The sequence below is a fragment of the Oncorhynchus tshawytscha genome, linkage group LG13 (assembly GCF_018296145.1).
Source record: "Oncorhynchus tshawytscha isolate Ot180627B linkage group LG13, Otsh_v2.0, whole genome shotgun sequence".
NCBI classification, from domain to species: Eukaryota; Metazoa; Chordata; class Actinopteri; order Salmoniformes; family Salmonidae; genus Oncorhynchus; species Oncorhynchus tshawytscha.
In genome coordinates, this window is record NC_056441.1 from 86,476,279 (window position 1) to 86,498,037 (window position 21,759).

The 21,759-nt window shown below is 44.0% G+C and overlaps 1 protein-coding gene across 1 annotated transcript in view; it reads left to right on the top strand.

Moving 5' to 3' along the window:
* LOC112265749 (collagen alpha-1(XXVI) chain-like) overlaps positions 1–21,759 on the top strand; it is a 52,335-nt gene that overhangs the window by 643 nt on the left and 29,933 nt on the right. The window contains exons 2-3 of the mRNA XM_042296470.1: positions 90–212; positions 334–437. Coding sequence (XP_042152404.1) covers positions 90–212; positions 334–437 — 227 coding nt within the window. The remainder of the gene's footprint in view (positions 1–89; positions 213–333; positions 438–21,759) is intronic.

Sequence of the window (21,759 nt, forward strand, 5' to 3'; positions counted from 1 at the left end):
GACGTTTTTAGAGTATTTGACAACCTTACATTGTGACCTGTGTTAGATGTTATGATAACAAGATCCATATGGTATGTCTGTGACTACAGGAACTGGTGCCAGTACACTGTGTTGAGGACAGTGAAGTGCCAGGTGCACAATGGGACAGAGACCATGGTACAGAGAGTGTTTCAAGGCTGCCGCTGGCCAGGACCCTGCTCTAAACTCATCAGGTAGGACTGGACCAGACGACCCCAGAGTACTGTTTTGATATAAATGCCATCTTATAGTGTATATAGGAGCAATAGTTCACATGAAGATGTTTCTGTGTTGACCCTGTCCCTCCTCCGTCAGCTACAGGACCGTGGTCAGGCCGTCGTACAAGGTGGCCTATCGGCAGATCACAGCTCGGGAGTGGAGGTGCTGTCCTGGGTTTGTAGGAGATGAATGTCGAGAAGGTAAGCATTCACACTCATAATCATGCCCTCTATCTATCCTCAACCTAATGTAAACCCATACACCACTGGTTATAATCCTCTACACCACTGGTTATAATCCTCTACACCACTGGTTATAATCCTCTCTGGTTATAATCCTCTACACCACTGGTTATAATCCTCTCTGGTTATAATCCTCTACACCACTGGTTATAATCCTCTCTGGTTATAATCCCATACACCACTGGTTATAATCCTCACTGGTTATAATCCTCTACACCACTGGTTATAATCCACTACACCACTGGTTATAATCCTCTCTGGTTATAATCCACTACACCACTGGTTATAATCCACTACACCACTGGTTATAATCCACTACACCACTGGTTATAATCCTCTCTGGTTATAATCCTCTACACCACTGGTTATAATCCTCTACACCACTGGTTATAATCCTCTCTGGTTATAATCCCCTACACCACTGGTTATAATCCTCTCTGGTTATAATCCTCTACACCACTGGTTATAATCCTGGTTATCTCTGGTTATAATCCCCTACACCACTGGTTATAATCCCTACACCACTGGTTATAATACACCACCCTACACCACTGGTTATAATCCTCTACACCACTGGTTATAATCCCCCTACACCACTGGTTATAATCCTCTACACCACTGGTTATAATCCTCTACACCACTGGTTATAATCCTCTACACCACTGGTTATAATCCTCTACACCACTGGTTATAATCCTCTACACCACTGGTTATAATCCACTACACCACTGGTTATAATCCTCTACACCACTGGTTATGGTTATAATCCACTACACCACTGGTTATAATCCTCTACACCACTGGTTATAATCCTCTACACCACTGGTTATAATCCACTACACCACTGGTTATAATCCACTACACCACTGGTTATAATCCTCTACACCACTGGTTATAATCCTCTACACCACTGGTTATAATCCTCTCTGGTTATAATCCTCTACACCACTGGTTATAATCCTCTCTGGTTATAATCCTCTACACAACTGGTTATAATCCTCTCTGGTTATAATCCCCCACACTGGTTATAATCCTCTACACCACTGGTTATAATCCTCACTGGTTATAATCCTCTACACCACTGGTTATAATCCCCTACACCACTGGTTATAATCCTCACTGGTTATAATCCTCTACACCACTGGTTATAATCCTCTACACCACAGGTTATAATCCCCTACACCACTGGTTATAATCCTCTCTGGTTATAATCCCCTACACCACTGGTTATAATCCTCTACACCACTGGTTATAATCCTCTCTGGTTATAATCCCCTACACCACTGGTTATAATCCTCTCTGGTTATAATCCTCTACACCACTGGTTATAATCCTACACCACTGGTTATAATCCCCTACACCACTGGTTATAATCCTCTACACCACTGGTTATAATACACCACTGGTTATAATCCCTACACCACTGGTTATAATCCTCTACACCACTGGTTATAATCCCCTACACCACTGGTTATAATCCCACCACTGGTTATAACTACACCACTGGTTATAATCCTCTACACCACTGGTTATAATCCTCTACACCACTGGTTATAATCCTCTACACCACTGGTTATAATCCTCTACACCACTGGTTATAATCCACTACACCACTGGTTATAACTCCTACACCACTCACTGGTTATAATCCTACACCACTGGTTATAATCCTCTACACCACTGGTTATAATCCTACACCACTGGTTATAACACCACTGGTTATAATCCTCTACACCACTGGTTATAATCCACTACACCACTGGTTATAATCCCTACACCACTGGTTATAATCCCTACACCACTGGTTATAATCCACTACACCACTGGTTATAATCCTCTACACCACTGGTTATAATCCACTACACCACTGGTTATAATCCACTACACCACCTCTACACCACTGGTTATAATCCACTACACCACTGGTTATAATCCCTCTACACCACTGGTTATAATCCACTACACCACTGGTTATAATCCTCTACACCACTGGTTATAATCCACTACACCACTGGTTATAATCCTCTACACCACTGGTTATAATCCACTACACCACTGGTTATAATCCACTACACCACTGGTTATAATCCACTACACCACTGGTTATAATCCTCTACACCACTGGTTATAATCCACTACACCACTGGTTATAATCCACTACACCACTGGTTATAATCCTCTACACCACTGGTTATAATCCTCTACACCACTGGTTATAATCCTCTACACCACTCGTTATAATCCTCTACACCACTGGTTATAATCCTCTCTGGTTATAATCCACTATACCACTGGTTATAATCCTCTCTGGTTATAATCCTCTACACCACTGGTTATAATCCTCTCTGGTTATAATCCACTACACCACTGGTTATAATCCTCTCTGGTTATAATCCACTACACCACTGGTTATAATCCTCTACACCACTGGTTATAATCCTCTACACCACTGGTTATAATCCACTACACCACTGGTTATAATCCACTACACCACTGGTTATAATCCTCTACACCACTGGTTATAATCCTCTACACCACTGGTTATAATCCTCTCTGGTTCTAATCCTCTACACCACTGGTTATAATCCTCAACACCGCTGGTTCTAATCCTCTACACCACTGGTTATAATCCACTACACCACTGGTTATAATCCACTACACCACTGGTTATAATCCTCTACACCACTGGTTATAATCCACTACACCACTGGTTATAATCCACTACACCACTGGTTATAATCCTCTACACCACTGGTTATAATCCTCTACACCACTGGTTATAATCCACTACACCACTGGTTATAATCCTCTACACCACTGGTTATAATCCACTACACCACTGGTTATAATCCTCTACACTACTGGTTATAATCCTCTACACCACTGGTTATAATCCACTACACCACTGGTTATAATCCACTACACCACTGGTTATAATCCTCTACACCACTGGTTATAATCCACTACACCACTGGTTATAATCCTCTCTGGTTATAATCCACTACACCACTGGTTATAATCCACTACACCACTGGTTATAATCCACTACACCACTGGTTATAATCCTCTACACCACTGGTTATAATCCACTACACCACTGGTTATAATCATCTACACCACTGGTTATAATCCTCTCTGGTTATAATCCACTACACCACTAGTTATAATCCACTACACCACTGGTTATAATCCTCTACACCACTGGTTATAATCCTCTACACCACTGGTTATAATCCACTCTGGTTATAATCCTCTACACAACTGGTTATAATCCACTCTGGTTATAATCCTCTACACCACTGGTTATAATCCACTACACCACTGGTTATAATCCTCTCTGGTTATAATCCACTACACCACTGGTTATAATCCTCTCTGGTTATAAACCACTACACCACTGGTTATAATCGTCTCTGGTTATAATCCACTACACCACAGGTTATAATCCTCTACACCACTGGTTATAATCCTCTCTGGTTATAATCCACTACACCACTGGTTATAATCCTCTACACCACTGGTTATAATCCACTCTGGTTATAATCCTCTACACCACTGGTTATAATCCACTCTGGTTATAATCCACTACACCACTGGTTATAATCCACTACACCACTGGTTATAATCCACTACACCACTGGTTATAATCCACTACACCACTGGTTATAATCCACTACACCACTGGTTATAATCCACTTCCTGTTCTCCATTTCCTCAGGTGATAATGTTAGTTCGGCAAAGCAAACATTCTAAAAAAATACTGTGTGTATTTTGTCAGAGTAATGTTTAATATACTGAGGGAAGGTCTTTTTTAAAGGTGTTAGCCAGTTGCTGTTGTATGGGGACTGTAACAGACTCAGACTTGACATTAGTATGGCCGAGGAGGAATAAGGAATAAGAGCTGTTACCTGGCACACGAGGGAGAAAAGTAACTGTGAGAAGTACTGTAGTTATGATCGACTGCTGGTTGATATCCTGCTACATTACTGTAGGTTTGGGAACTTAAGGTGTGTTGAATTTAAAGTTGGGACCGAGGAGCCTGTTTTTGGATACATTTAGGAACATGTTCCCAAATTTTTTTTTTTTTAAAGGGGGGATTGAAAGGTCTGCTGAGGCTCTGTAGTTGTGTACATACTCCTCAGGTCTTTAATCAAGATGTTTTTGTGTCTGAGAGAGAGAGAGAGAGAGAGAGAGAGAGAGAGAGAGAGAGAGAGAGATGAGGTTGTCAGCTATTGTAGGCGTAGGAAATTTGTCAAAATGAAACATCATTTATTTACAACGTCACCATTGATAGAGAAATGTTTAATGTATGATTAAAACTGTTGGTTATCAGCTCTGGTATCAGATTTCTGGGGGAAAAGGGGTAAGAGTTGATGCTTGCAGTTATTGTAGGATTTATATCTCCTATAGTGGATGAAGGGTTATTGTAGGATTTATATCTCCTATAGTGGATGAAGGGTTATTGTAGGATTTATATCTCCTATAGTGGATGAAGGGTTATTGTAGGATTTATATCTCCTATAGTGGATGAAGGGTTATTGTAGGATTTATATCTCCTATAGTGGATGAAGGGTTATTGTAGGATTTATATCTCCTATAGTGGATGAAGGGTTATTGTAGGATTTATATCTCCTATAGTGGATGAAGGGTTATTGTAGGATTTATATCTCCTATAGTGGATGAAGGGTTATTGTAGGGATGTATAAAACACATCCAGGAGATGTTTTTAGAGTATTTGACAACCTTACATTGTGACCTGTTAGATGTTATGATAACAAGATCCATATGGTCTGTCTGTGATTACAGGATCTGGTCAGCAGGAACAAGAGATGTTTCTCTTACTCCCCCTCCCCATATTTCCCCATTATAGTGAAAGGGTTGAAAAATAGGCTCTATGAACCACATAAAAAACGAGGTAGAGAGTCTTGTAAAGCGTGAGGCGATAGGGAGGCAGGGCACCACAAACCTCAGGATCCCAGTCCAGTAAAGAGATAGGTTGGACTTAGAGGAACTGCTCGAGACTTCCTGCCCAGTAAAGAGAGGTTGGACTGGGGGGAACCACTAGAAGCGGTCAGACTGGCTGAAAACAGAGTGGGAGGATGTGGAGTGTAGGCCCCAGCTCTCTGGTCTCCAGGGTTTAGTCTACTAAATATACCTTCACACTTTGGCAAGCACCACACTCACTTACTGCACACACAGAGCCTTCAGAAGGTACTCATACCCCTTGACTTATTCCACATTTTGTTGTGTTACAGCCTAAATTCTAAATTGATTTTAAAAAACATTCACTCATCGACACACAATACCCCATAATGACATCACAATACCCCATAATGACATCACAATACCCCATAATGACATCACAATACCCCATAATGACATCACAATACCCCATAATGACAAAGTAAAAACATATTTTTAGACATTTTAGTTAATTTATTGAAAATGTAATACAGAAATGTCTAATTTACACAAGTATTCACACCCCTGAGTCAATACACATTAGCATCACCTTTGGCAGCGATTCCAGCTTAGTCTTTCTGGGTCAGTCTCTAAGAGCTTTGCACACCTGAATTGTACAATATTTGCACATTATTCTTCAAAGAATTCTTCAAGCTCTGTTAAGTTTATTGTTAATCATTGCTAGACAGCCATTTTCAAGTCTTGCCATAGATTTTCAAGCCGATTTTAAGTCAAAAGTGTTACTAGGCCAGTCAAGACCATTCAATGCTCCCGAGCGGCACAGCGGTCTAAGGCACTGCATCTCAGTGCTAGAGGCGTCACAACAGACACCCTGATTCAATTCCAAGCTGTATCACAACCAGCTGGTGATTGGGAGTCTCACAGGGCGGCGCACATGTGGCCCAGCGTCATCCAGGTGGCCTTCTTTGTGAGGCGTTGGGAGACCTCCCTGGTCCTTGTGGTTGAATCTGTGCTTGAAATTCACTGCTCGACTGAGGGACCTTACAGACAATTGATAACAAGGTAGTCGTCAAAGAGTGAGTCCACGTAACTTATTATGTGACTTGTTAAGTAAATGCTTACTCCTGAACTGATGTAGGCTTGCCATAAGGGTTGAATACTTATTGACTCAAGACATTTACGGTTTTACATTTTTTATTTAATTTGAAAGCATTTCTAAAAACATAATTCGTCTATGACATTATAGGGTATTGTTTTTGTGACAAAACTTAAATTCAGGCTGTAAAACAACAAAATGTGGGGAAAGTCAAGGGGTGTGAACACTTTCTGAAGGCACTGTACATACAGCATCATACAATGAACATGAACTTAATGCTCCAGGGGCACCTTGCATCTTAGATTCGCACGCAAGTGCACACACACACGCACACACACACACACACACACACACACACACACACACACACACACACACACACACACACACACACACACACACACACACACACACACACACACACACACACACACAGGGCACAAAGGGCACAAGGCAGGGCAGTGTCCAAGGCAGGGCAGTGTCCAAGGCAGGGCAGTGCAGGGCCAAGGCAGGGCAGTGTCCAAGGCAGGGCAGTGTCCAAGGCAGGGCAGTGTCCAAGGCAGGGCAGTGTCCATTTTGCCAGGCCTCTCTGTTCACCTCTCTCCGAGACCAACAGCCTCGTGAATGAGAGAGGTGTGTTTTGAAGTCATAATAACCATTATTGATTGTGTCATTTAGCAACATTAGACATTAAACATCTCACTGGGCAAAAAAACTGGTTGAATCAACGTTGTTTCCACGTCATTTTGTTGTTGAACTGACGTGGAAACAACGTTGATTCAACCAGTTTTTGGTCCTGTGGGATGTCAAACGTTGCTATGTTTTACAGCTCATTTCCTGCAATTCTACACGTTGCCATCGGGTGGAGGCAAATGTTTGTAGTTTTTCATATGATAACTGATGATCAATGGGCCCCACCACGGTCGGTAATTTGACCATGCTCACTACAAGTTTAGATAGCTGGCCGCTAGACTAATTTACCAATCTAAAATAAAATAGCTGACATGGGCTAATTCAGTGACTGCTGACGAACAACCATATTTATAAATAATAAATGTTATTATTATTTAGTGTTTTGTGGGTCTACAAAAGGGGGAGCAGGCTGTCAGTTGCCCGTCCCTGACCTAGACGATGCTTCACTAGAAAACAAAATGGTTGCAGGAGTGTAAGGAAGTAGTTGAGTTGTATAACCTTTGTTGCAATGTGTTTTCATGTTCGAGGACAATCACATCCATATACAGAGAACTGGCCAATTCTCCTCTTCCCTGAGATGAGGTGTAAACCTCAGGGATGTCACTCACAGTCTGTTCCACATTCTGGAGTGTTGGATGTGGGAAACCCACTGATATTGCCAACTACTTTAATGACTTTCTCATTGGCAAGATCAGAAAACGTAGGGATGACATGCCAGTAACAAACGCTGACACTACACATACAAGTATATCGGACCAAATTATGAAAGACAAGAATTGTAATTCCACAAAGTCAGTGTGGAAGAGGTGAAACACTTATTGTGGTCTATCAACAATGACAAGCCACCGGGGTCTGACAACTTGGATGGAAAATTACTGAGGGTGATAGCAGACAATGTTGCCACTCCTATTTGCCACATCTTCAATTTAAGCCTACCACAAAGTTTGTGTCCTCAGGCCTGGAGGAAAGCTAAAGTCATTCCTCTACCCAAGAATAGTACAGCCCCCTTTACTGGCTCAAATAGCTGACCAACCAGCCTGTTACCAAACCTTAGTAAACTTCTAGAAAAAAAATGTTTCCTTTTGAAGTCCTTTTTGGTTGTGTATGTAGTCCTTTTGGTTGTCTGTAGTCCTTTTGGTTGTCTGTAGTCCTTTTGGTTGTCTCTGTAGTCCTTTTGGTTGTCCATAGTCATTTTGGTTGTCTCTGTAGTCCTTTTGGTTGTCTCTGTAGTCATTTTGGTTGTCTCTGTAGTCATTTTAGTTGTCTCTGTAGTCCTTTTGGTTGTCTCTGTACTCCTTTTGGTTGTCTGTAGTCCTTTTGGTTGTCTCTGTAGTCATTTTGGTTGTCTCTGTAGTCCTTTTGGTTGTCTGTAGTCCTTTTGGTCATCTCTGTAGTCCTGTTGGTTGTCTCTGTAGTCCTTTTGGTTGTCTCTGTAGTCCTTTTGGTTGTCTGTAGTCCTTTTGGTTGTCTCTGTAGTCCTTTTGGTTGTCTCTGTAGTCATTTTGGTTGTCTATGTAGTCCTTTTGGTTGTCTCTGTAGTCCTTTCCATTGTCTGTAGTCCTTTTGCTTGTCCGTAGTCCTTTTGGTTGTCTCTGAAGTCCTTTTGGTTGTCTCTGAAGTCCTTTTGGTTGTCTCTGTAGTCCTTTTGGTTGTCTCTTGGTTGTCTCTGTAGTCCTTTTGGTTGTCTCTGTAGTCCTTTTGGTTGTCTTTGAAGTCCTTTTGGTTGTCTGTAGTCATTTTGGTTGTCTCTGTAGTCCTTTCCATTGTCTGTAGTCCTTTTGGTTGTCCGTAGTCCTTTTGGTTGTCTGTAGTCCTTTTGGTTGTCTCTGTAGTCCTTTTGGTTGTCTTTGTTGTCTATGTAGTCTTTGTAGTCCTTTCATTTTGGTTGTCTAGTCCTTTTGGTTGTCTCTGTAGTCCTTTTGGTTGTTTGGTTGTCTCTGTAGTCCTTTCCATTGTCTGTAGTCCTTTTGGTTGTCCGTAGTCATTTTGGTTGTCTCTGTAGTCCTTTTGGTTGTCTGTAGTCCTTTTGGTTGTCTCTGTAGTCCTTTTGGTTGTCTCTGTAGTCCTTTTGGTTGTCTCTGTAGTCCTTATGTGTTGTCTCTGTAGTCATTTTGGTTTGTCTCTGTAGTCCTTTTGGTTGTCTCTGTAGTCCTTTTGGTTGTCTGTAGTCATTTTGGTTGTCTGTAGTCCTTTTGGTTGTCTGTAGTCATTTTGGTTGTCTCTGTAGTCCTTTTGGTTGTCTGTAGTCCTTTTGTTGTTGTCTCTGTAGTCCTTTTGGTTTTGTAGTCCTTTTGGTTGTCTCTGTAGTCCTTTTGGTTGTCTCTGTAGTCCTTTGGGTTGTCTCTGTAGTCATTTTGGTTTGTCTCTGTAGTCCTTTTGGTTGTCTCTGTAGTCCTTTTGGTTGTCTGTAGTCATTTTGGTTGTCTGTAGTCCTTTTGGTTGTGTCTGTAGTCATTTTGGGTTGTCTCTGTAGTCCTTTTGGTTGTCCGTAGTCCTTTTGGTTGTCTCTGTAGTCCTTTTGGTTGTCTTTGAAGTCCTTTTGGTTGTCTGTAGTCCTTTTGGTTGTCTGTAGTCCTTTTGGTTGTCTCTGTAGTCCTTTTGGTTGTCTCTGTAGTCCTTTTGGTTGTCTGTGTAGTCTGTAGTCCTTTTTTGTCTCTGTAGTCCTTTCCATTGTCTGTAGTCCTTTTGGTTGTCTCTGTAGTCCTTTTGGTTGTCTGTAGTCCTTTTGGTTGTCTGTAGTCCTTTTGGTTGTCTGTAGTCCTTTTGGTTGTCTCTGTAGTCCTTTTGGTTGTCTCTGTAGTCATTTTTGTTGTCTATGTAGTCCTTTTGGTTGTCTCTGTAGTCCTTTCCATTGTCTGTAGTCCTTTTGGTTGTCCGTAGTCCTTTTGGTGGTCTGTAGTCCTTTTGGTTGTCTCTGTAGTCCTTTTGGTTGTCTCTGTAGTCCTTTTGGTTGTTTGTAGTCATTTTTGTCTCTGTAGTCCTTTTGTTGTTGTCTCTGTAGTCCTTGGTTGTCTCTGTAGTCCTTTTGGTTGTCTCTGTAGTCCTTTTGGTTGTCCTGTAGTTTTGGTTGTCTCTGTAGTCCTGTAGTCATTTTGGTTGTTTTGGTTGTCTCTGTAGTCCTTTTGGTTGTCTGTAGTCCTTTTGGTTGTCTGTAGTCCTAGTTGGTTGTCTCTGTAGTCCTGTAGTCCTTTTGGTTGTCTCTGTAGTCATTTTTGTTGTCTCTATGTATTCCTTTTGGTTGTCTCTGTAGTCCTTTCCATTGTCTTTCCATTGTCTGTAGTCATTTTGGTTGTCTCTGTAGTCATTTTGGTTGTCTCTGAAGTCCTTTTGGTTGTCTCTGAAGTCCTTTTGGTTGTCGTCCTTTTTGGTCTCTTTCCTTTTGGTTGTCTCTTAGTCCTTTTCCTTGTCTCTGTAGTCATTTTTGTCTGTAGTCATTTTGGTTGTCTCTGTAGTCCTTTTGGTTGTCTCTGTAGTCCTTTTGGTTGTCTCTGTAGTCCTTTTGGTTGTCTCTGTAGTCCTTTTGGTTGTCTCTGTAGTCCTTTTGGTTGTCTCTGTAGTCCTTTTGGTTGTCTCTGTAGTCATTTTGGTTGTCTCTGTAGTCATTTTGGTTGTCCGTAGTCCTTTTGGTTGTCTCTGTAGTCCTTTTGGTTGTCTGTAGTCCTTTTGGTTGTGTCTGTAGTCCTTTTGGGATGTCTCTGTATTCCTTTTGGGTTGTCTCTGTAGTCCTTTTGGTTGTCCGTTGTCCTTTTGGTTGTCTGTAGTCCTTTTGGATGACTCTATAGTCCTTTTGGTTGTCTGTAGTCCTTTTGGTTGTCTCTGTAGTCCTTTTGGTTGTCTCTGTAGTCATTTTGGTTGTCCGTAGTCCTTTTGGTTGTCTCTGTAGTCATTTTGGCTGTCTCTGTAGTCCTTTTGGTTGTCTCCGAAGTCCTTTTGGTTGGCTGTAGTCCTTTTGGTTGTCTCTGTAGTCCTTTTGGTTGTCCGTAGTCCTTTTGGTTGTCTCTGTAGTCCTTTTGGTTGTCTCTGTATTCATTTTGGTTTTCTCTGTAGTCCTTTTGGTTGTCTCTGTATTCATTTTGGTTGTCTCTGTAGTCCTTTTGGTTGTCTCTGTAGTGCTTTTGGTTGTCTCTGTAGTCCTTGCTACCTTACCATGAAAGATGCATGAATGCACTACTCTAAGTCTCTCTGAATAAGAGCGTCTGTTAAATGACTAACATGTAAATGTAATGATGGTTTGTTGTGTTTCGGGGGGTGAGAAAGTCTCATTCTCGTCCGGCCACTAGATAAGAGGATGACATCACCATGCTGTTACCCAACAAACAGAAGTGATCCGAAATGTTTTTGGTTCGATGTGATTCTCTCTGGATTAATTTTACAGGCCAGCCACCTGCCTTAGTTGGGTAGGAGGATTGAGTAGTCCCAATACATTGATTTAAAGCGGTTAATCAGCAGTTGAAACAATAACAATTTCGGTAAACAGCTGAGTGATTGTGTTGGATAAATGTAACCCACTATCAAGTTCATAGTCAGAGCTATGGATGGAAGGACTGACCACCCATGATATCAACACTATAGTTTTAAACATGTTTTGAGGCTATAGTGTTTGTTTACATTTACTTTGTTTACAAACATTGAGGTTAAAAAAAGCTTTCCACTGGGCACCAACTTTAATGGATGGAGCAACTGAGCACTTCCCCTGTAGGATCAGTCTTGCATATACCTCAATGGCTACGTAAAGGTTTTGGGAAGGTAAGGTAATCCTAGATCAGTGCCATCGATGAGACACATTCTGTTGAGCCCCACTAATAAACTCTGAAGGCCAATACATTGTTTGCTCAGCCCTGTCTGTGTTGTCCTCTGGCGGCTGGGTCATGGTGGATATTTGAGAAGTCTGCTTATACATCAATCAAACTGCCGACTTGTTGTCCTCTCTCCACTTCGCTCCTCTTCGCTCCTTCTCTATCCTCCTCTCTCCTCTTCTCTCCTCCTCTCTCCTCCTCTTTCCTCCTCTCTCCTCCTCCTCTCTCCCCCTCTCTCCTCTTCTCTCCTCTCTCTCTCTCTCTCTCTCCTCTCTCCTCTCTCCTCTCTCCTCCTCTCTCCTGCTCTCTCTCCTCCTCTCTCCTCTCTCTCCTCCTCTCTCCTCTCTCCTCCTCCTCTCTCCTCCTCTCTCCTCTCTCTCTCCTCCTCTCTCCTCTCTCTCCTCTCCTCTCTCCTGCTCTCTCTCCTCTCTCCCTCTCTCCTCTCTCTCCTCCCTCTCTCCTCTCTCCTCTCTCCTCTCTCCTCCTCTCTCCTCTCTCCTCTCTCCTCCTCCTCTCTCCTGCTCTCTCTCCTCCTCTCTCCTCCTCCTCTCTCCTCCTCTCTCTCCTCCTCTCTCCTCTCTCCTCCTCCTCTCTCCTCCTCCTCTCTCCTCTCTCCTCCTCCTCTCTCCTCCTCCTCTCTCCTCTCTCCTCCTCTCTCTCCTCCTCTCTCCTCTCTCTTCCTCTCTCCTCTCTCCTCCTCCTCTCTCCTCTCTCCTCCTCCTCTCTCCTCTCTCTCCTCCTCTCTCCTCTCTCTCCTCCTCCTCTCTCCTGCTCTCTCTCCTCCTCTCTCCTCTCTCTCCTCCTCTCTCCTCTCTCCTCCTCTCTCCTCTCTCCTCCTCCTCTCTATAAAATAAACTCATCTTCCTCTCTATAAAATAAACTCATCTTCCTCTCTATAAAATAAACTCATCTTCCTCTCTATAAAATAAATGAATCTTCCTCTCTATAAAATAAACCACCATATATCCTTTTGTTCGCAATCAATGTTTCTACAATGGATTTTTGCTGAGCCAGGAAAAATGTGTGTATGTGTGTGTTTCCTGCTTGTGTGTACATGGGTCAGTGTGTGTAGTGCAGACACATGACGGCATGGAAAACATTTGGGAGAAATGTGGAAGTAATTTAGCTGCCGTTGGCCCCTGTCTCTTCTCCACTCTGTCGTAGCGGCACCTTGATGCCTATCTCCACACATTAACAAGGTAATGGGGCTGTGTGAGGAGGAAGTTATGTAGCAACAATGCCAGGACCTAACCCGGAGTCGCCTTACTGGCAACTAAATAAAACTCCCACATACTCTATCAAAACTTCACCAACGTTTACTGAATAGACAACCTCTAGACTCCTGCATATTTTACCAAAACTTCACCAACACTTACTGAATAGACAACCTCTAAACTATTTTACCAAAACTTCAGCAACACTTACTGTGGAGATAATCGTTCTATTCCCAAATCCTGTCAAGAGAAGTGAATATATTCCCATGTACTCTGCTAACCTGCAGGTTACCCTTAATCATTTCCACAGCTTAACACCCAGGATGAGCTTCATGCAAATGAGGGAGGACATAAAGGATATGAAGATCCATTAAGGAGGAATTATTCGGCTGTCAATCATTTATTCCTGTAACGCTATGGGGGGGCTTTGCTCGGCACGTTTACGAGTTTTGTAGGATTTAATATTGGCAGCGCTTCATAGTTCCATTAGTCATTCAACACCTCTCCTCTCTAGCTCTCATTGTCTCTCCTCCTCCCTCAGCTTTTTTTTCCCTCTCTTCCTCCCTCAGCTCTCCCTTCCTCACCTCCTCCCTCAGCTCTCCCGTCCTCTCCTCCTCCCTCAGCTCTCCCTTCCTCTCATCCTCCCTCAGCTCTCCCTTCCTCTCCTCCTCCCTCAGCTCTCCCTACCTCGCCTCCATCCTTCACTATCCCTTCCTCTTCTCCCTCAGCTCTCCCTTCCTCTCCTCCTCCCTCAGCTCTCCCTTCCTCGCCTCCATCCTTCACTATCCCTTCCTCTTCTCCCTCAGCTCTCCCTTCCTCTCGTCCCTCAGCTCTCCCTATTCTCTCCTTCCCTGGGTCCTCCTTTTCATATCTCTCTCCCTGTCCATCTCTAACTACTCTCTCTCTCTCTCTCTCTCTCTCTCTCTCTCTCTCTCTCTCTCTCTCTCTCTCTCTCTCTCGTTCAGTATTTCCTCTCTTCTCAGTTAAAGTGATAAAACAGCACCATATCCCCCATGTGAGAGGGCATGATAAGTAATGTTCTGAGAGCAGACAAAAGCTAGACAGTTACCATTGACCCCACTGTGTTTGGGGAGAGCCATACCTGGTGCTGGACCTGTCAGTCTGTCTGTGTGCTAGGGGCATCTATCTGAGCAGTCCGTAGTTGTAGTGTCCTGGGCCAGATGATGTGTGGATCAACAGTCTGTAGTTGTAGTGTCCTGGGCCAGATGATGTGTGGATCAACAGTCTGTAGTTGTAGTCTGCTGGGCCAGATGATGTGTGGATCAACAGTCTGTAGTTGTAGTGTCCTGGGCCAGATGATGTGTGGATCAACAGTCTGTAGTTGTAGTGTCCTGGGCCAGATGATGTGTGGATCAACAGTCTGTAGTTGTAGTGTCCTGGGCCAGATGATGTGTGGATCAACAGTCTGTAGTTGTAGTGTCCTGGGCCAGATGATGTGTGGATCAACAGTCTGTAGTTGTAGTGTCCTGGGCCAGATGATGTGTGGATCAACAGTCTGTAGTTGTAGTGTCCTGGGCCAGATGTGGATGTTTTGGCTGTGAAGCAGGCTGGATGGTGAACTGATGAACCGTTGCATTCTGAGAGCATGAGAGAATGTGTGTGTGTGTGTGTGTGTGTGTGTGTGTGTGTGTGTGTGTGTGTGTGTGTGTGTGTGTGTGTGTGTGTGTGTGTGTGTGTGTGTGTGTGTGTGTGTGTGTGTGTGTGTGTGTGTGTGTGTGTGTGTGTGCTGTGCTATTTTGTGATTTGTCTTTTCAAATTTTTGTAACTTATTTTGTACATAATGTTGATGCTACCGAAAAGAGCGTCTTGAAAATTAAAGAGAGCCGCACACTCTAGGAGCTCAGATGCAAACATTTAATGACCAACGTTTCAACAGCCAAGCTGTCTTCATCAGGGTGTAATCACAAACACTGCGGGATGACTCGTTTATGTAGTGTCAAAAGACACAGGTGTCTGTAATCATGGCCAAGAGTGGCCTAATATCATTGGTTAATTATCAAATATTCAAATGGCATACAAAGAACAGCATACAAACAACAAATGGATAGCATACGAAAAGAGCGTCTGGACATCAGAACAGCGATTACTCACCTCGAACTGGATGAAGATTTTCTCTTTAATGAGTCGGACGTGAAGGATATAGTGTTGCTCTCGGACAAGGCCCAAATCTCTGTCATTCACATGAAGAGAAGAAGGAAATACAGGGGGAAGAGATCAGGGTGCCTCGTGAGAATTCATTGGCGAGTGGGTAATCCCCCTTTACCATCTGTTCTATTAGCCAACGTTCAATCACTGGAGAATTAACTAGTTCAGCTCCATTCCAGACTATCCTACCAACGGGACATTAAAAACTGTAATATCTTATGTTTCACCGAGTCGTGGCTGAATGGATCATATACTGTTGGCTGGGTTTTCCGTGCATCGGCAGGATAAAACAGCTACATCTGGTAAGACGAGGGGTGGGGGTGTGTGTCTATTTGTCAATAACAGCTGGTACGCGATGTCTAATATTAGGGTAGTCTCGAGGTATTGCTCGCCTGAGGTAGAGTACCTCATGATAAGCTGTAGACCACACTATCTACCAAGAGAGTTTTCTCATCTATATTATTCATAGCCATCTATTTAGCGCCACAAACCGACACTGGCAGTAAGACCGCACTTAAAGAGCTACATAAGGCCATAAGCAAACAAGAAAATGCTCATCCAGAAGCAGCGCTCCTAGTGGCCAGGGACTTTAATGCAGGCAAACTTAAATCAGTTTTACCTTATTTCTACCGGTATGTCACATGTGGAACCAGAGGAGGAAAAATAAACTCTAGAGCACCTATACTCCACACACAGAGATGCTCTCTCTCGCCATTAATTTGGCAAATCTGACCATAATTCTATCCTCCTGATTCCTGCTTATAAGCAAAAACTGAAGCAGGAAGTACAAGTGACTCGCTCAGTACGGAAGTAGTCAGATAATGCGGATGCTACGCTACAGGGCTGTTTTGTTAGCACAGACTGGAATATGTTCCGGGATTCATCCAATGGCATTGAGGAATACACCACCTCAGTGACTGGCTTCATCAATAAGTGCATCGAAGACATCATTCCCACAGTGACAATAGATGGATTACAGGCAACATCCGCGTCGGGCTAAAGGCTAGAGCTGCTGCTTTCAAGGAGCGGGACACGAATCCGGGTGCTTGTAGAAATCCCGTTATGCCATCAGATTAACCATCAAGCAGGCAAAGCATCAAGACAGGACTAAGATTGAATCCTACTACACCAGTTCTGACGCTCGTCAGATGTGGCAGGGCTTGCAAACTATTACGGACTACAAAGGGAAACCCAGCCGTGTGCTGCCCAGTGATGCGAGCCTAACAACTCCATTCAAATTACAATCCAAAATAGATACTTCTGTTCTAGATTGATAAATAGCCCTATATATAGATGTCCTAGCCTACCTCTTTCAGGTAATAAATTCAATTTAGTATTATCCTTATATTTAGCTAATTAATGATGGGTCATGCATAATAAGCTTCTAACTTATAGCCTCTGTCTTTTGCACAATAAGCAAGCACCTGTGGCTCCGCTGGCCTCTCTCCTTAAAAACACTCCTTAGCTCTTGTAGTCCCATGCAAGAACAGCTTGCTGGATATAATTTTGTTTAGCGTTTCTTATACAAATAGACTTCGAAAAGGGAGGCAAGCTCTTTTGTTCCTGTATGTTAAATACGTCAGACAATAGAATGGACGGTTAGAAAGGAGAGCGAATGCCGATGGCGGTAGGCTATAACAGTTATTTATTCAGACCCACAATAATTCAGAATTTGTGAAGAGAAGTGAAAGCATTTTGCATCTAATTCTAGTCCTGTGTTATTCAAGGATGTCATTGGAATGATGAAGATGAGGACAACGAAAAGTATTTCATTTAACGTTTGAAGGCGAGAAGGGAATGAAACAACAATAGTGAGAGAAAGAGAAGGTATCGGCGAGGGAGAGCGGGAGCATGCGTGACAGGTTGCGTTGTCAACTGACGTGAATTCAACGTAAAATCAAGAAAACATTTTACCATGTCATTGGATTTAGGTTAAAAGTTGGGTGAAAAGATACTAAATTCCCTTATGTTGATGACTGTATGCAAATCTAATCCGTTTTACACATTGATTTGATGTGTTGTTAATGTGTTGTGTTGACGTGTTGTTGACGTGTTGTGTTGACGTGTTGTTGATGTGTTGTGTTGACGTGTTGTGTTGACGTGTTGTTGACGTGTTGTGTTGACGTGTTGTTGATGTGCCCAAACCAGGATACCAAGGATGCCCAGCTCTCCCCAGCGGGACCATATGGAATTTCTCATCCACATGCCAGCCTACTGACCGCTCACAACCAAACTTAGGCTCAATAACAGTGTTCTGCAATTTTGTCCTGATGACTCACAGTGTGCAGTGGCTTTTGTTCCCGCCCAATTCTAACAAAGAAAATTCAATAAATTAACTGATCTCTAAGTGCTTGATTGGTTGAGCCAAGTGTGCTAGTGGTACGTGATGGTTAGAGGAGGCAGGTAGCCTAGTGGTTAGAGGAGGAAGGTAGCCTAGTGGTTAGAAGAGGCAGGTAGCCTAGTGGTTAGAGGAGGCAGGTAGTCTAGTGGTTAGAGGAGGCAGGTAGCGTAGTGGTTAGAGGAGGCAGGTAGGCTAGTGGTTAGAAGAGGAAGGTAGCCTAGTGGTTAGAGGAGGAAGGTAGCCTAGTGGTTAGAAGGCAGGTAGCCTAGTGGTTAGAAGAGGAAGGTAGCCTAGTGGTTAGAGGAGGAAGGTAGCCTAGTGGTTAGAGGAGACAGGTAGGTAGCCTAGTGGTTAGAGGAGACAGGTAGGTAGCCTAGTGGTTAGAGGAGGAAGGTAGCCTAGTGGTTAGAAGAGGAAGGTAGCCTAGTGGTTAGAAGAGGGAGGTAGCCTAGTGGTTAGAGGGGCAGGTAGCCTAGTGGTTAGAGGCAGGTAGCCTAGTGGTTAGAGGCAGGTAGCCTAGTGGTTAGAGTCAGGTAGCCTAGTGGTTAGAGGCAGGTAGGCTAGTGGTTAAAGGCAGGTAGGCTAGTGGTTAGAGGCAGATAGGCTAGTGGTTAGAGGTAGGTAGGCTAGTGGTTAGAGGCAGGTAGTCTAGTGGTTAGAGGAGGCAAGTAGCCTAGTGGTTAGAGGAGTCAGGTAGCCTAGTGGTTAGAGGAGGCAGGTAGCCTAGTGGTTAGAGGAGGCAGGTAGCCTAGTGGTTAGAGGCAGGTAGCCTAGTGGTTAGAGGTAGGTAGCCTAGTGGTTAGAGGCAGGTAGCCTAGTGGTTAGAGGCAGGTAGCCTAGTGGTTAGAGGCAGGTAGCCTAGTGGTTAGAGGTAGGTAGCCTAGTGGTTAGAGGTAGGTAGCCTAGTGGTTAGGAGGGAGGCAGGTAGCCTAGTGGTTAGAGGAGGCAGGTAGCCTAGTGGTTAGAGGCAGGTAGACTAGTGGTTAGAGAGGCAGGTAGCCTAGTGGTTAGAGGCAGGTAGCCTAGTGGTTAGAGGTAGGTAGGCTAGTGGTTAGAGGCAGGTAGTCTAGTGGTTAGAGGAGGCAAGTAGCCTAGTGGTTAGAGGAGGCAGGTAGCCTAGTGGTTAGAGGCAGGTAGCCTAGTGGTTAGAGGCAGGTAGCCTAGTGGTTAGAGGTAGGTAGCCTAGTGGTTATAGGCAGGTAGCCTAGTGGTTAGAGGCAGGTAGCCTTGTGGTTAGAGGCAGGTAGCCTAGTGGTTAGAGGAGGTAGGTAGCCTAGTGGTTAGAGGCAGGTAGCCTAGCTGTTAGAGGAGGCAGGTAGCCTAGTGGTTAGAGGCAGGTAGCCTAGTGGTTAGAGCGTTGGACTAGTAACCGGTTCAAACCCCCGAGCTGACAAGGTAAAAATCTGTCGTTCTGCCCCTGAACAAGGCAGTTAACCCACTGTTCATAGAACACCAATGTAAATAAGAATTGGTTCTTCACTGACTTGCCTAGTTGAATTTAAATAAACGTTAAATTAAAGAAATCTAAAGCTCATGACCAAAGCCACCCACTTGGTTTAATCAATGTTGTTTCCACGTCAACACAACACATCAACAACACACGTCAACAACACGTCAACACAACACGTCAACAACACGTCAACACAACACATCAACAACATGTCAACAACACATCAACAACATGTCAACACAACACGTCAACAACACACGCCAACACAACACGTCAACAACACATCAACACAACACGTCAACAACACGTCAACACAACACATCAACAACACGTCAACAACACGTCAGCACAACACATCAACAACACGTCAACAACACGTCAACAACACGTCAACACAACACATCAACATGTGTTGACGTGTTGTGTTGACGTGTTGTTCAAGTGTTGTTGACGTGTTGTGTTGACGTGTTGATGTGTTGTGTTGACGTGTTGTGTTGACGTGTTGTTGACGTGTTGTGTTGACGTGTTGTTGATGTGTTGTGTTGACGTGTTGTGTTGACGTGTTGTTGACGTGTTGTGTTGACGTGTTGTTGACGTGTTGTGTTGACGTGTTGTGTTGACGTGTTGTGTTGACGCGTTGTTGATGTGTTGTGTTGATGTGTTGTGTTGACGTGTTGTTGACGTGTTGTTGATGTGTTGTGTTGACGTGTTGTTGACGTGTTGTTGATGTGTTGTGTTGACGTGTTGTTGATGTGTTGTGTTGATGTGTTGTGTTGACGTGTTGTTGACGTGTTGTTGATGTGTTGTTGACGTGTTGTTGACGTCAACAACACGTCAACAACATGTCAACAACACGTCAACAACACGTCAACAACACGTCAACACAACACGTCAACAACACTTCAACAACACGTCAACACAACACGTCAACAACACGTCAACAACACGTCAACACAACACGTCAACAACACGTCAACAACACGTCAACAACACGTCAACAACACGCCAACACGTCAACACGTCAACACAACACGTCAACAACACGTCAACACAACACGTCAACAACACGTCAATAACACGTCAACACAACACGTCAACAACACGTCAACACAACACGTCAACAACACGTCAACAACAAGTCAACACAACACGTCAACAACACTTCAACAACACGTCAACACAACACGTCAACAACACGTCAACACATGTTGACGTGTTGTGTTGACGTGTTGTTGACGTGTTGTTGACGTGTTGTTGATGTGTTGTGTTGACGTGTTGTTGACGTGTTGTGTTGACGTGTTGTTGACGTGTTGTGTTGACGTGTGTTGTTGACGTGTTGTGTTGACGTGTGTTGTTGACGTGTTGTGTTGACATGTTGTTGATGTGTTGTTGACATGTTGTTGATGTGTTGTGTTGACGTGTTGTTGACGTGTTGTGTTGACGTGTTGTTGACGTGTGTTGTTGATGTGTTGTGTTGACGTGGAAACAACATTGATTAAACCAAGTGGGTGGCTTTGGTCATGAGCTTTAGATTTCTTTAATTTAACGTTTATTTAAATTCAACTAGGCAAGTCAGTGAAGAACCAATTCTTATTTACATTGGTGTTCTATGAACAGTGGGTTAACTGCCTTGTTCAGGGGCAGAACGACAGATTTTTACCTTGTCAGCTCGGGGGTTTGAACCGGTTACTAGTCCAACGCTCTAACCACTAGGCTACCTGCCTCTAACCACTAGGCTACCTGCCTCCTCTAACAGCTAGGCTACCTGCCTCTAACCACTAGGCTACCTACCTCCTCTAACCACTAGGCTACCTGCCTCTAACCACAAGGCTACCTGCCTCTAACCACTAGGCTACCTGCCTATAACCACTAGGCTACCTACCTCTAACCACTAGGCTACCTGCCTCTAACCACTAGGCTACCTGCCTCTAACCACTAGGCTACCTGCCTCCTCTAACCACTAGGCTACTTGCCTCCTCTAACCACTAGACTACCTGCCTCTAACCACTAGCCTACCTACCTCTAACCACTAGGCTACCTGCCTCTAACCACTAGGCTACCTGCCTCTCTAACCACTAGTCTACCTGCCTCTAACCACTAGGCTACCTGCCTCCTCTAACCACTAGGCTACCTGCCTCCTCTAACCACTAGGCTACCTACCTCTAACCACTAGGCTACCTACCTCTAACCACTAGGCTACCTGCCTCTAACCACTAGGCTACCTGCCTCTAACCACTAGGCTACCTGCCTCTAACCACTAGGCTACCTACCTCTAACCACTAGGCTACCTGCCTCTAACCACTAGGCTACCTGCCTCCTCTAACCACTAGGCTACCCTGCCTCCTCTAACCACTAGGCTACCTGACTAGGCCTCTAACCACTAGGCTACTTGCCTCCTCTAACCACTAGACTACCTGCCTCTAACCACTAGCCTACCTACCTCTAACCACTAGCCTATCTGCCTCTAACCACTAGCCTACCTGCCTTTAACCACTAGCCTACCTGCCTCTAACCACTAGGCTACCTGCCTCTAACCACTAGGCTACCTTCCTCCTCTAACCACTAGGCTACCTGCCTCTAACCACTAGGCTACCTGCCCCT